Below are 15847 nucleotides of genomic sequence, written 5' to 3'. Positions count from 1 at the left end.
CGTCCGGCAGCAATAAGAGCGAACACATAGTTTCACTGCGTGTCGTCAACTGACGTCAAATAACTGACTGATGGACTTTGTATTTATATTTAATTGAGCTTCTCAAGTCTAACTTGCGAATTCCTGTATTCATAAGAGTCTAGAAAACATGCAAGGACTGAATCAAGCCAAGTGTCACCTCACTTGTCATGTTGTTCACTTTATTTCAGCAACAGCAGCAAAATAAATAGTTCCATTCAAGAATTCCCCCTGCTTTCATTCTGGAAATATGATACTGAGGAGGGTCATCTTGTGTCAGCAAAGTTTATTCCACTCGTATTTCAAAATTGAGAGCACAAAAAAAAGCAAGCTGTAATTATCATTGAACCAATGTGAGGAATACAGCAAACATTACTATTCATGTCCAGCATCCTGTTGAATAACAGCACACAGTAACATTTCAGTGCACAACTAACTTTCATGGTCTTCGGTTTGAAAGAGCTTTCAGGTTGCTCCGGTCTTTCTATGAAATCTTTTCCATAGCATTACAAAATGAATAGCAGGAGCTGTTCTGTGATCGAATTCACCAGTTGCACAGTTGATATCAAACATGCTAATTGAAACAATGTTAAAAGTCATCAGAAGTCTTTCCAAACAGTTCTTTATTGAGGCAGACAAGGAAAGGAAGGATTCGAGGAGTAGGGATAACATTTTTCTCATTCAAGCCAAGTGATGCAGTCTGCCATATTCACACATACTAAAATGAAATTGTTTAATACGCAAAGTTATGACAAAACTTGTGATGTCATACACATTATGTTAAATAGTCAAAACATCTAAAAGTGTTAAAGCAGCTACATCGTCTCCATAACTTTAGCAATCCAAGAAGTTTGCAGCCATGAGCAGTTCCAGTGCGATCTCCGGAGCGATGGGGAATTCTGGGATTTCTGTGGAGCTGTTGGTGTAGCGGACCTTGTAAGTGAAGTACATGCAGACCTTGGACAGGACATGAGACGGTATCTCCCGAAAGTTCACCTCATTGGTTTCGTTCTCAGCAAACTGACCTGCAAGTTGTAATAAAGGCTGCTTAGAGGGGGAATATGCGATATCGTTCCAATACTCTGGTCAGACAACAACTGTCCTGTATGAGCACAGGCTACAGAACAAACCAGGGTAACATGAGGTTTGCAGTTAATGGCGTGCATATATACATGTAGCAGAGATACAGCAATGTGAGCAAACCTGCTTTGCTGCAAGTCACACTGGTGAGAATACAGGGTTTCATAGGATACTGATTCACAACAGTGGCACAGGGATATATCGGACTCATATCGATGTAGACTGAAGAATGTTCACAACACTAATGTTGCAAAATCAACAATATCAATTTCTCTCATACATCCTGCATAAAAGTGGCAAAAGTACAGGTAACCAGCCAATCACAAACCTGGTTTCATGCTTGCAGTAACGGTTTTTATTTTTCTGAAAAAAACCCTAGTTTTCACTAAACCCGGCGTTCTATTAAGATCTGAAAGGTCGCCACCTGTCCCTCACAAAACGTATTTGACACGTAAATTTAGTGTCTGTTATTAACTACTACATGTTATTTGTTCCATATGTGCATTGACTGACAAAAGCGTGTTAAAATATCTGTTCACATGCTGTTACACCACTAAAGGCTAAAGGCTAAGTATTTCAATTATTATTATAACAATGGATAATAGTGCCTGTGTCTATTAACTTTTGAAAGATATAAAATAGATTGGTGGATCGGAAACACAAATTGCTACTTCAAAATACCATCAAACACCAACAAATATGACAAGAAAATAGATAATTTAAAATTAGTCGATTTGATTCAATAAGAGTCTTGGAAAACAAAAGGGTTCAGTATTGAAAGTCGTATGCTCACCTGGCCCACTTAACATGGCTTTGATAGTCCCAGATGTCAAGGCGTGCTCTCGCTTCACAATAAATTCATGACCATCAGACGAAATCAACTTCACATACATGGCATCTGGCCCCTCACAGCCACCATAGGTTCTCTCTTCACCATCTGCGGATCAAGACAGAACAAAAAGAGTTTAGGACGTAATTTTTAGGTTGTGTTCTCATATAATGGCATCATGCATTTAGCCATCAAGAAACTTAAGTATTCCACTAACAACATTGGGTTTCTAGACAAACTGCGACTGTATATGAATTAAAGTCTTTTCATGGTAGGAGATACAGCAGGTGGATGTGAAGTTCTGTGGTATTCAGAGTTTAACAGCAATGTCATCAGGCAAGACATTTATGGCACCAGCTATGTAAATATTGTGTGAATGGGAACAGAAGAGCAATGCAGACCCATTTGCTGTGGGTCTACATTGCAATTATAATAGTGGAAGTCCCACTAATCTACCTGTAGACCTAGTATCAACTTGTACCTCAAACCTCCCCGCTTGGTTTTACACATTAGTGGACGAGTCTTCAGATCCAGAGGGGGTGGACTAATCAAGACTTTTTTTGTCGGAGATTGAGTCACTCCAGTTAAGTCAACTTAACTCACACCACAAGCAGGAAGAGGACATTGTATTCTTTTAGACAATTGTCTTCTAGTCATATGTAACTGAGGGGCTTTGCCCACACAGTAGGAGTAAGCTATGTAGGACTACACCTTAACATGAAGAAATATTCCCCTTTGTTCTATATTGCAGTGGTATAATTCACTGTTCAGGGTCAGTCCCCACATCACCTGTTTAACTCAACCTAGCTGGATGGTCTTAAAGCAGATGGTCCTGCTTCAATACGACCAGCAGCTGTTTGGTCAGGAATGTGGGAGCCTCCACTATCAAAGTGTGACAAATGATGGGAGGCAAAAAAAGCACAGGCCAGCATTTTACTTTCAGTTTTTTTGCCTAGATCACAGGCTGTTCAATGCTCATCAGGGAACACAAGGTAAAAGTCCAAATTCCCCCCGAAAAAAAGCCCACATTCCTGAAGGAGGTTTAATAATGTCAGTGAATGCCACAGTTTACACTGGTAGCAAGACAAATAACATTAACTTACCCATCTTCATCCAGAATATGTGGTCCTAGAAAGACAAAACAAAAACTAAATTAAAACATTAAAATAAATCGATGTACACATTCAAAGTGCGACAAAATGTGTTGCCGTGCATACAAGGCGAGTTACGGCGAGTGCGGTCTAAAAGTAGGATGGTCAAATTCGTGAAGGGATTATGACTATATACGCTTTAATTCATCTCGACCTTTGATTTCTACGCGTCACAGACTTTACACAGAAATGAATACAGAAGCGCGAACGTAATCAAGTTTTCAATATGAACCCCACCTCTAGGCGAACACCTAGGCGAAAGCCGGTATATTTTCGCAGACCATCCCAAACCTCATTGCTAACTGCAGCTAACATAAAAGCTAACCGGACAGACGCCAATTGAGACTGTTATTTTTCGAGAGTTGGCTGTTTAAACACATCCACCAACTCAGTCGAGACTTAATAACAAAACGCAAAGGGGCAACAGAGGTGGGGAATGCGGGTTCTTACCACTCTTCGACAGAATGTGGAGTTCGTGTCTTGGCTGGCTAACGACTAGCTACCAGGTTGTTGACACCCGGAAACAGTTTGAGTGGAGACCAGCTGGTGAATGAAAATAACTTCCGGTAGCCCCGTGTCAATATTGCATTTATATATAATCATTTATTTGTCGTCAAGCACGGGCACCAGTAGCGTGGCGTTACTGTTACATGTGTGATCATATTATTTCACGATTAATTCATTTCACAATTTTCACAATTTGTATTTTCAGACGAATTAAAATGCAGAGCAACTGTAACACTTGAAAGATGATTTTTTTTAAAGTATGTGCTTTAATCATTTTCACTTCCAATGAGGAGTCTATAAAATAAATATAGAACCAACGAGTGCCCAAGTTACCTATAGATGGCGCCCTCGTCTAAGTCTACTCTCGCTGTGACGCGTGTTGGCAGGTGTTTCTTAAATATGACTGACACATTTCCAGAGAACTCCGAATTAAAAGAAAACAACCAGACAGGACAGGAGTCTTGTGTTGTGCATTATCATGGGGAATAGTTCCCTAATAGTCAAAATGTATTGACTGAAGACAGGTGGTTTTAATGCCACAAATGTAACAAGACTTAAAAAGTAAAACAATAATCATGACATTATCATGATGAAGGGGTTGGGAATGACACTGCACTCATCCTGGCAGGACTGGTTTCATGCAGGAAAAGTGATGACTGTTGAAATTTGAGGCGCCTAAATGGACGCAGGCCATCTGAGCGGTGACCCGAATAACTGCTTGTAAATCACTGCGTTTGACTCAGGTGTGCTACTGACAAATACTTTCTTCAGTCCACCGCAGTGACATGTAAGACCAAGGTGACGCCAGAGTTCATGAACAAGTTGCTCCGACTGATGACCTCTGTGGGGGTCGCACACGTGCGGCTACTGCAACAGCAGCTTTATCAGTTTTGATTTCCAGCGAATGTTCTGGTAGCTTCTCGCTGCCTGTTAACAGCAGCGGGTCGACCTCCCCTCCCCCCCAGACACACATACACCCACCATAAAAAACAATCACTGACCTTCCAGTCCCCCATTACACCATTAGTGCTTATAATCAGAGCAGGCGGGTGGCGGCGGGCCCTTTGATGTCCCCCTGATATGACTGACCCGCCCTGCTGCAGCTGCTCGCGGCTCTATTTTTGGGGAGGCTGTAGTGGCCTCTCAGAACAGGGCTTCCTTGACACATACGCACAATATATGCCAAAACTCTTGTCATGCTCGTTGATATCAAACATCCTTCACAAGCCTAAGGTCGTGAATATTAACAAATCATCGGACTGGACCATTATGACTTTAAAGCCCCTGACTATAAATCAATATAATCCCTGCTGACGTTGGTATTTACAACTTAAACACTGGGTATTCAATCTGCCTTAAAAGTGAGTTTTATTAACTGTTGAACTAATGGAGCTAAAAATCATTTGTATTCAAGTTTATGCAAACATGTAAAACTGCTCTCAGTCAACATCCTAAATACCTCCCCTCATGGTTCTTGTTTATCCTGATACAGTTTCAGGGGTTATTTACTATGTGCTTTTTTCACTGTATGAACTGGCAACAAAATGCTAATAGCTACTTAGCTCCAACTTCCTACCAACTAACCTACTGTATCGCAGTTGTCCACCAACCTGTTCAGCTTGATCCTGAAATCTAAAATGAAGTGTATTGTTTTGATGCCGAGAACAGATCACCTTGTGTAAATCATGAATTTGCACATTTGATGGATCACTTTACTTCTTGATGGAGGATGACAGTTTCTTCAAGAATCAGGATGTTCCTGAGGCTTACGGAGTTTTCAGAGCGATGAGATGGTGACACTTCTCTTATTTTTGTGTGTGTTTACAGTCAACAATAAATGGAAGAATTTCCCGGTCAGCATTGATGATTAACCTGCATAGAATTCAATTAGATTCGAGATTGTGTTTGAATATGACAAGGGAGAATAAACGTTCAAAATATTAAACTTGGATTAGGAAAAAGGAAAAGTGCACATAAAATTCAAATTTCTGAATCTAGCTATATGTATTGTGACAAGTCAACTCGCCAGCTGAAGGACAAGCTATTGGTGCACTTGCCCTGGTCTGCAGTTAAAAACCCTTTATTGTATATGTTCAGTGATGCTCTCTGATGACACAGGTGTTAGCATTACAGCACTTATGCAGTGTATCTCCAAGAAATTCCCCCAAAAGGACTTAATCGAGGCGACCTGAAATGGAGGCAGCGCTCTTCCATTACACGGTGGTAGCACGGGGTGGCCTGCAGGAGTAGCCCTTTATAAACAGCAGACAGGAATTGACTCAACAAAGCGATCAAAAGAGCCGGTTCCTTCCTGGAATCTTGACTGAACCAACAAGAGGAGGTGGGAGACAAGACAATGGCAGCCAAGCGATGGTCCATGTTGAAGAATTCTCCTCTGAATTAGATGTCGCTGCAGCCTGGTGCATGTATTTGGCGAGAAACTCAGAGTTGATCTGTAAAAGACTGTATAACCTGAGAAATAACTTTCAATATAACCTGAGAAATGACTACAATCGATGGAATTTTGTCGCTTGCATCAAGTGGACGTCACCAGCTACAAGTATAACATATTGATGGTGAGAAATAAAAAGAAAACACAAACTAACAAGCCATAAGATATGATAACAAAAACTGAACATCATTCACAATAAGTACAGAATCATTTCAAACACGCAGTCCATGTCCACAGCTTCACATGCATTGTCTAAAATCCATGCTGCGCTTGTTTATGAACACTACAGTGAACCAGGTCAGTATTTGAGAGGTTAGTCAGAAAGGTGGGGGAGGAGTGTCTGTGGGCATTTCATCTCTGAAAAGAAGGAAAGGCCTGTCACAATGCATTTGAGGATATGAGCTCCTTTTGCCTCCAGCAAGTCACTGTGACCTGCAATTCCCCCGCTGGGCCGGTGGAGTTGGTCCATTTTTAAAAAATTGATGTTGGGATTGTGTATGTCTCCATGCTCTGGATTTGAATGGAGAAATTGTATCACTAGTTAGAGCTTCATGAGAATCTGAATGCTAAGATGTCATTACTGAACATTATTGTTGACTTATACACAGATGAAAATTTAAACATGTAAAATAAGAAATCAATTATCAGGCATGTGCTTTATCTAGAAAAGCAAGTCGAAATTCACATCCAAATGCATCAACAATTAGAGTTTCTTTTTCTCTTTTCCCCCTCAGTCCACCTCATGTTCAATCTGTGACCAGAAAGAACAGAAAAACACTTTACATATACAGATAAGTTTGCAATAAATTTCAAAATTGTGAGCTTCATAAATATATATGGCAGCGTGGACGTGATATTTGCGACAAATATGTAGTGCCACAATGCAGCCTTCATTGATCTGCATGTTTAGTTTCGATGCCCGGAGGTAGTTTCAGAGATCATTGTGTGCAGTAAATAGAAAAAAAAGATGGTGGAAATCTGAATGATGCCTGCCAAGATATCATCTTTTCACTTCACAGTTGTGACAATATGTGAGAAGTGTCTGTACAGCTGCATAGAAAAGGGGGAATTACACTCAACTAGTTAAAAGCTAATCTCATAAAACCATCTGCTGTGACTGCATCTGCTCATATAAACTGAAACACAATAATCTGGTGAAAGCTGGAGACACAGCACTTGGCTGCAACTGAAGAATGTTAGCTTGACACCCTTAGAATTTTTGAACTTGGCATGTTGTCAAACTTCCCCTCTTCCATTCCTTGGAAACCTGAAAGAAAATTGAGCTCTGTTGAGTTTTCTCTTGTCATGTGCATTTTTAACACGACATTGGAATATCAATATGGAATGGACGTGGAATCTCAACTGTTAGAATCTGGGGGCCTTGTGCACGAGTGAAAAAGTGAAAAAGACTGAGTGCATGGAACAATGCAAATAAATCTGCCAAATCTACAAAGGTGGTTCTGCTGAATTACAACGATAGATAAGTGTAAATTAGTTGTGAGTCAATAAAATCGAGAACCGGAATTGTATGTGACGTCACTGGAAGCAGATCCTGTCAGCACACTGTGAGAATGCATGTGGAGATCTTCATCTTCAGTATCAGAGGAGACTTGTTGAACCATTCTAATTGTGCCAGTGAACATGCAAGCCTATTCTTTCCTGCGTCTTAAGATATAGGTGAAACAAGTTATAAGAATGAGGGACGAGTGGCAACCATCTGGCCTCTGAAAGTTTGTCTCAAATGAGTTTTGAAACCCACTGCAAATGGCAATGGATTTTGAATGTAAATGGACCACAAGACTATCAAAACAATGTGGGGAAACTATCAAAACAATGGGGCTGAGGCGTCAATATTCACCGGCAAAAGATCGCGTAAGTCCCAAATGTGTTATGTATTTTGTACTGCTGACCCTTCTTAACATTACTGTTCAGTGCTGCATCTGTCTCAGATGAGTTCTGACACTAAATCTTTGCAATAGTTTAAGTCATCGCTTCCCAGCAATGTGGTACTAATAAAAATAAGTCCTTTGTTTACTTAAACCTGCTCTTGTTCCTCAAAAAACGTCGGCAAATCCCTCATTATTTGTAACTACTGCCACTACTTGCCACTACTTCCACTGCTTTGGTGCACAGCGGTGTTTGATATCACCAGTGACATCATAAGTTGGAGGTGGCGTTTGATTCACTTATGAGAACCTTGTCAGAATCATTGTGTTTTATGGCAGCATATGGACACAATTTCAACATGGAATGAAAACCCAGTACTACTTCTTTGTAATGATGTATTTTGTTGTTGCCACCTCAATACAGTATGTATAGTATCGTGGTGTGATTTGCATGAATGTCCCCATCAGCCGTTCCTCACCAGACATGGACCCCTTCGAATTCACTTGTCATCATCTTGCTTGTGTCAGAGGAGAAATCGAGCCTGAACCACCACTCTCTGGGGACCATGTCGACTGTAGCGCGTTGGATCAAACAATAGTTGTGTTTAAATGACAGGTTTATGGTTTGCTGAGATTTGTTTAAGCAAATACAACTGATGAAGACACGCACCGCGAAGCCTGATATTCCAAGCATGGAAAGAGGATCCGAGTGATAGCAATGCCTGAGCCCAACAGTTTTGAAAAAAAGCGAGGCACTGATATCCTCTGACTGCTTACCAGACTTAATCCAATTTTAGAAGCAAGCTGCATTTTAGTCAGAAGGTAGAGGCCCAGGCTCAGAGGGAAGTTAAATATAATTTAGGACAGGGAAAATGGCGGTAGACATTTCAACTGTTCAACTACTTTCAGGACGAGCAGACCAAACAATAACCGCATTATTAGCTCAGCCATGGACGTCACGTTTGTCTGTCGTATCGCTAAATCATTTGAAAAGTTGAGATATGCACTTGCTTTTACAACTTGCTTGCTCTGCTACCACTTCCATCTTCAACCTCCTCAGTTAAATGTATTTGTCATTGTGCTTTGGACAGTATTTCCACCATTAATACTCAACATTGCTTTACTTCTCCCCGAAATTTGATCATGAGCTTAATGATTTCATTTTTTTTCTCATTAATTCATTTTCCTTTTGAATCCATCCCACCAATGACTGAGAGACAGACGGACACTTGGACAGGAGTTATCAAAAAGCTTCAAAAAATGTGTGTGTGCACGTGCACGGACATTTTGGGGGGGTGGGTGCTAAAACCGAAAAGGGCACGGGTCCCACAAAGTCACTCTTATTATTAGCATTATGAGGACAAGCCGGAAAATTAGACTTTTAAAACACAACGTGCGATTGAATCACTGAAATTTTTATGTGTTTGCTCTGACAAATATGTTTTTACCATTATGGAATTCCAGGAGTGTGTCCACATCTATTCCACATGAGTTTGTGAATACTTACTGAGATGTGATGAGTGGAACCGTGGGAGAGTGAGCAGAGCACGTCGCCAAAGTTGTAGGGTCACATCCACCTCCAATCTTTTAAATTAAAGTCATTTCACACTGACTTCTTTTGAAACATCAAACTACAAACAAAGACCTGTTATAAACAGCAAAATCATTTAATGGACAATCCAAAGATATCCATATGAAATGTAACAGGACTCTGAAGGGGAGTGTAAAAACACTGTGTTTACCTGCTGCAGGTCAGAGGAGCTGTTCCATTGCTAGTCAGTGTGACATGAGGAGTGGGCGGGGCCATGGCATGGGCTTGTGAGTGCGGCGGTGCAAGTTCTGAGAACGATTCTAACAAGAACTCAAATAAATTCCTCGTCTGATCTGGGCGGAATCGACGAGAACGTAACCTGTGAACAGGATGAAATAAGAAGCACTTCTCTCATGAAAAAAACTGTTGCATCACAGGACTGTTTTCATTGGTTCTTTCCTGAGTTCCAAAATGGTCAATGGAATCTGTTTAAGATTGTTTCCTGAAGTGCAACCCACTGGCTCCTATTTGCACGTATGTGCTGTGCAACCACTTTTGGAGGGTGCCAGGCTGCAACAGACGCATTCTGTAATATTATTGACTCAGTCATAAGTGTTTGGTTTCCTCCAAGATTAAAGGTGTCGGTACGATACAAGCTTGTGCTCCCAGTAAATATAGCAGAGGGTCTATAATTCGATTAACGTCAAATCAGCAGAAGACCAGAGCGAAGAAAGCCAGAGGGCTCTTTGTTAACACTCGGAACAACTGTTGAAAGTGAGAGCTGGAAGACTTCAAGCGTCTGCTTGCGTCAGGGGCCAAGGGTCTACTGCAAGTGCATGACTATGGTGTGGGCTGATTATGGGCAGGTGCTACAGTGTGTGTAACCTGAAACTGATCCAGCGCTGATCAGCATTGGAAACGGTACAAAATCACCCGAGACAAACCGCCCTGCTCTTGTTCCACCAATGTGGGACACTGATGAAGACGCTTTCATTTGACGCCGAGTCTTTTTCCCCCTGGATCTCATTATGAAAAGGTCAGTATGAGGTCAGAGGAGCCGAGGGAGAACACCCAGACCAAATGATCAGCTGAGCACTCTCAGCCAACATGAGAGCGGAATTTAAAACACTATTATTTAGAATGGTTGTTTTCACCTAGCTAATTAAATGAAGTCAAATTAAATAATTTAATTACAATTAATTACAACAAAAATTGCGTTACAATATTTTAATTGCATTTAATCATTTTAATTTAACAGTTTGTTCTCCAGACAACAGGGAACCTTTGTAAGTGCAGGAGTTCCTGGTCCACTGATGCACAAGACACGTGGCAGCTAGGATGATAACAACAACAACAAACATGGAGGAATCCCTGAACAAAAGCAAACAAAAGCATCTGTTTGCTTTTGTTCAGGGATCTTTTTCGCTACACAATGCCCAGGGTTTCCACCACTCTGAATGCACTTGAAATTCTTATAACATTGAAATTCTTATACAAATATTTTCTAGACATTAAAAGAGCTTTACTTTAAATAAGGTTTTATAAAAACGTGAATACAGCCACCATTGTGATTTATTGTGTTATTGCCAAACTGATGCAAAATAAACAATATATATATATATATATTTTTAATTTTATAGCAAATACATTAATTGATTTGTTCCCAAAGAAAGACAGACACGTGAACGTCACTTTGATCAGTGGTTGACAGTGAGTTGTTTCTTATTTTGCTTCTTCCTTTCTTCAATATTTGTTAATTTTATTCCGGCCTGTTGAAGCTCTATGAAGCAAGACATTGACATTGGAATGTATACGATTCTCAATAGAAGATTTTACTGTCATCTGTAATGCTGAACCTCAGCATTTTTTTTACTGTAGGTCCTGATGCAAACAAAAAAAAGATGTTTAGTTTGAGTTGTATTCGATACTGAGACAAATGTAATTTAATTTCATTAGTATCTTCAGTTTGGCATTTGACATGGTTTTTAAAATAGGTTTTCTGATACTCCATTTGTTTGACCACACCCAGCTCTAACATGTCTTTAGTGGCCACACTGAATGTCATTTGTGGTGGAGCTTTTCACTGTGAAAGCAGAATGTCGCTTCCTCCAGTCTCCCAAATTGTAAGTAAGTAAAAAAATAAGTATGATTTCAAGTTTAATAAGAGTGGAGGCTCCACAAAGGGATGAAGCAGGCAAGAGTGCACTGTAGCAAAACGTTCAACTTACATCGCTACAAAACCACCATACACAGTCAGAATGAGTTTATCAAGGCATAACATCTTTATTGTTATACATAGAACTTTATCTCCAAAGACTTTCCACAAATCAATGGGGCAACATGAACCTTGAGATATCAAAAGTTTCCCGCAGTTCCTCCATGTCAAAAATACTCAAACCAGTACATCCTCCTCCCACTTCTCCAAGTGGTACGTACAGTGCACCAAATTACAAATAAAGTTTTCTTTTGTCAACCAAACATCAGATGTGCATTACATTACCGATTACAAACAGATTCATTGTCAAAATACAGGTGTGCAAATTGATAGAAAAATACCAACTCATACCAGATTTTGGATTGTGCTCTGTAAAAACCTTTACAAATACTATAATATAATCTAAATATAAATGTCTCCAACATGCAAGGTTGCAGTTTAAAAATATCTCAGGAACACTGGAACCCTCTGGTTTTCCATCATTCTCATGTAGAAGAAAGCTAAAACAATAAAATGAGGGTGTGATGCCTAACTGTGTTGAGGTTCATTTGATATATATATATATTTTTTTTTAAATATAATTCTATATATTATATTTTTCTCTAATTTCTGAAACCAGAAATAGCTTTCAGTAGTATTGGGAAGTAGGCAAACATATAAGCCAAAGTATTTTTCCAAACATATGCTGCACAGACAAACTGAATCTAAAATCTAACTTGCAGCATTTATAAAGCCCTTTTTTTCGGATGAAACATTTTCACAAACACATATACCGTCGGCTGTATAATGAATAAATATATATTTTGTGTTGATAAAGACAGTTTCATCTAAATAACCACTAAAATCAAAGAAACTCATGCCATACCCGCACAGCTACATGAATGCAAAAGCATGATTCAGGTGATGACAACAGTCAGAGTCCCACACACGACGAAAATTAAGACAAGGATGGCAGCGCAAACCCCACCCACCCCCCTCCCCACACCCACCCTCCTCCTCAATTCTTCTGAGGTAAACAGTTAAAGACTTTGAAAAGGCATCTCCTTCGCTGCTGGAGCCACATTTCTAACGGTTGATCAACTGCCCACAAAGTCCAGTCACAAGGTTCATGCAAGCACATCTGGACTGAAGAAGCAGGTGTGGAAACTGCCAAATTGCTTTGGAGTACTTTTTTCCACTTTCACAGAAGGAGAAGGGAGATGAGAAAATTTGAGAGAAAAAAAAAATCATTGGAGCTTGTTCCACCTGCCTGTAGTTTCAATAAATAACACATTTGACTTTGAATTGGACAGATGTACCACGTCACTCCTTTGTTTTTGGCAAAATATATTATAAGCTCTTCATAAACAAAATAAAACATATTGCACTTCACCATCATGTTAAATGACATCTTCATTTCAATGAGTAAAATTTAAACAATAAATGGGAAATATTACTCATTCAGGAAGGTAACCAAGATCAGGAGTGCAAGGCTAGATGAAAGAAACCTACACTATAGCAAAATAAGGTGTATCGCAGGCAGGGAGTGTTTGACAGAGAAGGGTCGGCGCTTGAGTAAGCTGCGTTGATGTTTGGACTGCAGAGTAAGACTGGAAAGTGACCGTGCTAGCACCGACTGCTGGCAGCGGTCTTGTCCAGCTCTCTGTTGTCAGACTGGTGTGAAACCCGAAAAGATGCTCACTAACACTTGAGCACACTCGGGCTACAACTGCCCCCCCCACCTCTTCTGTCCCAGCGGCCAGGCTCACATCTCCTCATCAAAACGTCAGATGACAAAATAGACGGCAGCTGTTTGCTCCCGTCATCTAAAAGTGCATCTCCACTCGTCATCTCATCGCCATCTTGGCCAAACCAGCCAGCTCCAGAGCCGCTGCTTGGATCAGCGCACCTGGGTGTCAATTACTTCAGATTTGTTTCCAGACATCATATGATTGGTTACATTATTGAAACTTTTTTTTTATAAGTTTTGAAACTCACTAGACACAACATTTCATTTCAGCTCGTCGAGTGCTAAATCACCAGCCGGCCTCGTCCAGGACCAAAGCTGGTCCTTGGTAGTGATGACATCATCTTGATTCTTGTCGGTGCCATGCTGTTTTCCAAACACCTACAGATGCCCAGAGTCTCACTGGTGCCAGTAGCCGTTTCCAAGCCCAGTGATGCAACGGAACTGGTTGCCACGGTAACACTGCAACGGAAATAGGTTGTTTAGAATTTGGACAGTTTGCCGTCAGAGGCAGAGGGTGGCACGTTGACCTTGACTCACCTGAGAATCAGACTCATCATGTGAGAAAGTGGACAAATATAATAGCAAGCCCGATGTTCAGCAGCATCACCATAGCCACGAGGATTGAATTCGGACCCTGCAAAACAGCAACCACACACTGAGCTTCTTCAGCATCAAGCGACATGGTGTGTTCAGAGGAGGCACTCTTACTGTTTCTTCTGTGTTTTCAGCAATCTCCATACTGGCTTTCTTTGTGTCTGCAAGGCTCTTTGGCTTCAGTGAATCCTGCTTCCTGAGTTTTGGGTCACTTTTGCTCTCCCTCACGGAGGCTAGCTTCGGAGGGGTCGGCGTACTGGAGGATTTCAGTAAGTGAGGGGGCAGGCGTGCCAGCTCCAGCGCGCTAGGTTCTTCTTCTACATCTTCTCCAGGGTCAGGAGGTGGGGGTCCCCTCGTGGGAGCTTTGACATAGTAACTGTGGTACTGAGTATGGAGCTGCCCGTTGACAGGGATGGTGGGCGGCTGCGAAGGTGGGGGAGCCGAGGGCGGGGCAGGTTGTGATGGCTTGGCAGGTTTAGGGGGCGCCTCGATTTGAACGTGAGAATTTTGAGGGGCTTCGGCCACTTTCTCTTCTTTACTTGGCTTTCTGTTAGCTCGTTCATCATTGGCGCTCTTATGACTTGACTTCTCCTCTTTGCTGGTTTTCCTGGAGGCCTTCTCCTCTTTGCTTGACTTGTGGGAGGTGCTGTTATGGAAGTGATGGCCTTTCTTCTTGCTGGAGTGAGGCGAGGGCGGAGGCGTGGTTCCGGGGCTGGTCACAGGTGAGTGGGGCGGCGTGGTGCCCTTGCGGTAAAAGTGCGGAGAATCTTTCTGGGAGTTTTCCTTCTTTTCAACAGGAGGGGGCTCTTTGATTTCCACAGGCTCCTTCGACTGCTGCTTTACATAATCGGGCCCTGGCAAAGACAGCAAGCAAAGGCATGCTGTTTAATCAAAAGATTCCTCACAAGCACCACAATTGTTACCAACTGTCTAAAGCCCTTGGTAAAATATTTACATCGTTTGACCAGATTAATCACACTGGACACGTCTTTGGCCGGCAGCACCTCCAACATGACACTAGACTCTTCATGTCTGAACATAGCTTTGTATCAGATCCAGCTGGTCCACTCGAACCGACTGTTCCGTTAGAATGCTGCAGTAAGGGCTGTGTAGTCTGACCTGGCAGGTAATATTTAACAACCTTCTAAATGTATTTCCCCTTGAAATAGTCCATTGCTTTTACCGCTGTATTATGTTCCGTTTCCTTCCCATTTTATTTTGAACACATCGACAATCGTCTTCCCAGGAATATTTCTCATTGTAGGGAGTGTCTCTGCAGGAGTGGGCGTAAGTAATAGGGCGTGATAAGAAAACTGGCAGAAGCACATCAAACATCTTTTAACGGTTCTTCAGTCTACCTAAAATAGTGGCAGTGGCTCCGCCAATAATGGGAACAGGAGCACCGACATTGCGAACCACACTTCACTACGTGTTCTTCCCTATGCTGCAAAGGTGCGGAGGACAACCCTGATTAATAAGAGACTTCCTGTTTTCGACTTTCTCTCTTGTCCTCTCTTGACAGTGGCCAGACGCATTCACAGCTGGACCTTTTTTTCCACAACAGTGATGCAAATCGTACTTGAAACTGGCAGAAGCCAGAAGGTGAATCTTCTCAGAGAGCAGTACGACTCACTCTGGTGGTTCATTTGCTTACCTCATGCTATTGGATTATTCTACAGACTTGTAAGTGTAATTGTCATGTATTTTCCTGTGCCACGGTTGGTTTCTTGACTTGAGAATGATCCCTGGCTTCCAGTGAACAATGCAGTCAGAGATTGCTTTATGTTATTGTTTTGAACCATGCTCCGTTTGTTGTGTCATTTTTGGTCAAATACTAGTACCATAACGACTTACG

The 15847-nt window shown here is 41.4% G+C and overlaps 2 protein-coding genes across 3 annotated transcripts in view; both read right to left on the bottom strand.

Moving 5' to 3' along the window:
• Positions 1 to 191: 191 nt before the first annotated feature.
• Positions 192 to 3635, bottom strand: LOC128755842 (elongin-C). The gene is made up of 4 exons (XM_053859895.1): positions 3529 to 3635; positions 3031 to 3055; positions 1892 to 2035; positions 192 to 1043 (listed from the first exon to the last, which is right to left on the bottom strand). The coding sequence occupies exons 2-4, from the start codon at positions 3038 to 3040 to the stop codon at positions 853 to 855; spliced, it is 345 nt and encodes a 114-aa protein (XP_053715870.1). The 5' UTR covers positions 3041 to 3055; positions 3529 to 3635; the 3' UTR covers positions 192 to 852.
• Positions 3636 to 11713: 8078 nt separating this feature from the next.
• Positions 11714 to 15847, bottom strand: part of LOC128756177 (junctophilin-1-like) — a 34149-nt gene continuing 30015 nt past the window's right edge. For both annotated transcript variants that reach the window (XM_053860466.1, XM_053860465.1), the window contains 3 exons: positions 14107 to 14846; positions 13936 to 14032; positions 11714 to 13857 (listed from right to left, as the gene is read on the bottom strand). In XM_053860466.1, coding sequence (XP_053716441.1) covers positions 13952 to 14032; positions 14107 to 14846 — 821 coding nt within the window. In that variant the 3' untranslated portion in view covers positions 11714 to 13857; positions 13936 to 13951. The remainder of the gene's footprint in view (positions 13858 to 13935; positions 14033 to 14106; positions 14847 to 15847) is intronic.

Source organism: Synchiropus splendidus, chromosome 3 (assembly GCF_027744825.2).
Source record: "Synchiropus splendidus isolate RoL2022-P1 chromosome 3, RoL_Sspl_1.0, whole genome shotgun sequence".
NCBI lineage: Eukaryota > Metazoa > Chordata > Actinopteri > Syngnathiformes > Callionymidae > Synchiropus > Synchiropus splendidus.
Note: the sequence above shows the minus strand (reverse complement) of the source record. Positions and strands in the feature narration are given on the sequence as shown.

Coding starts and splice junctions, on each gene's coding strand:
- LOC128755842 (XM_053859895.1), bottom strand. Junction 1,044..1,891: donor AGCCATGTTAAGTGGGCCAG/GTGAGCATACGA, acceptor TACAACTTGCAG/GTCAGTTTGCTGAGAACGAA.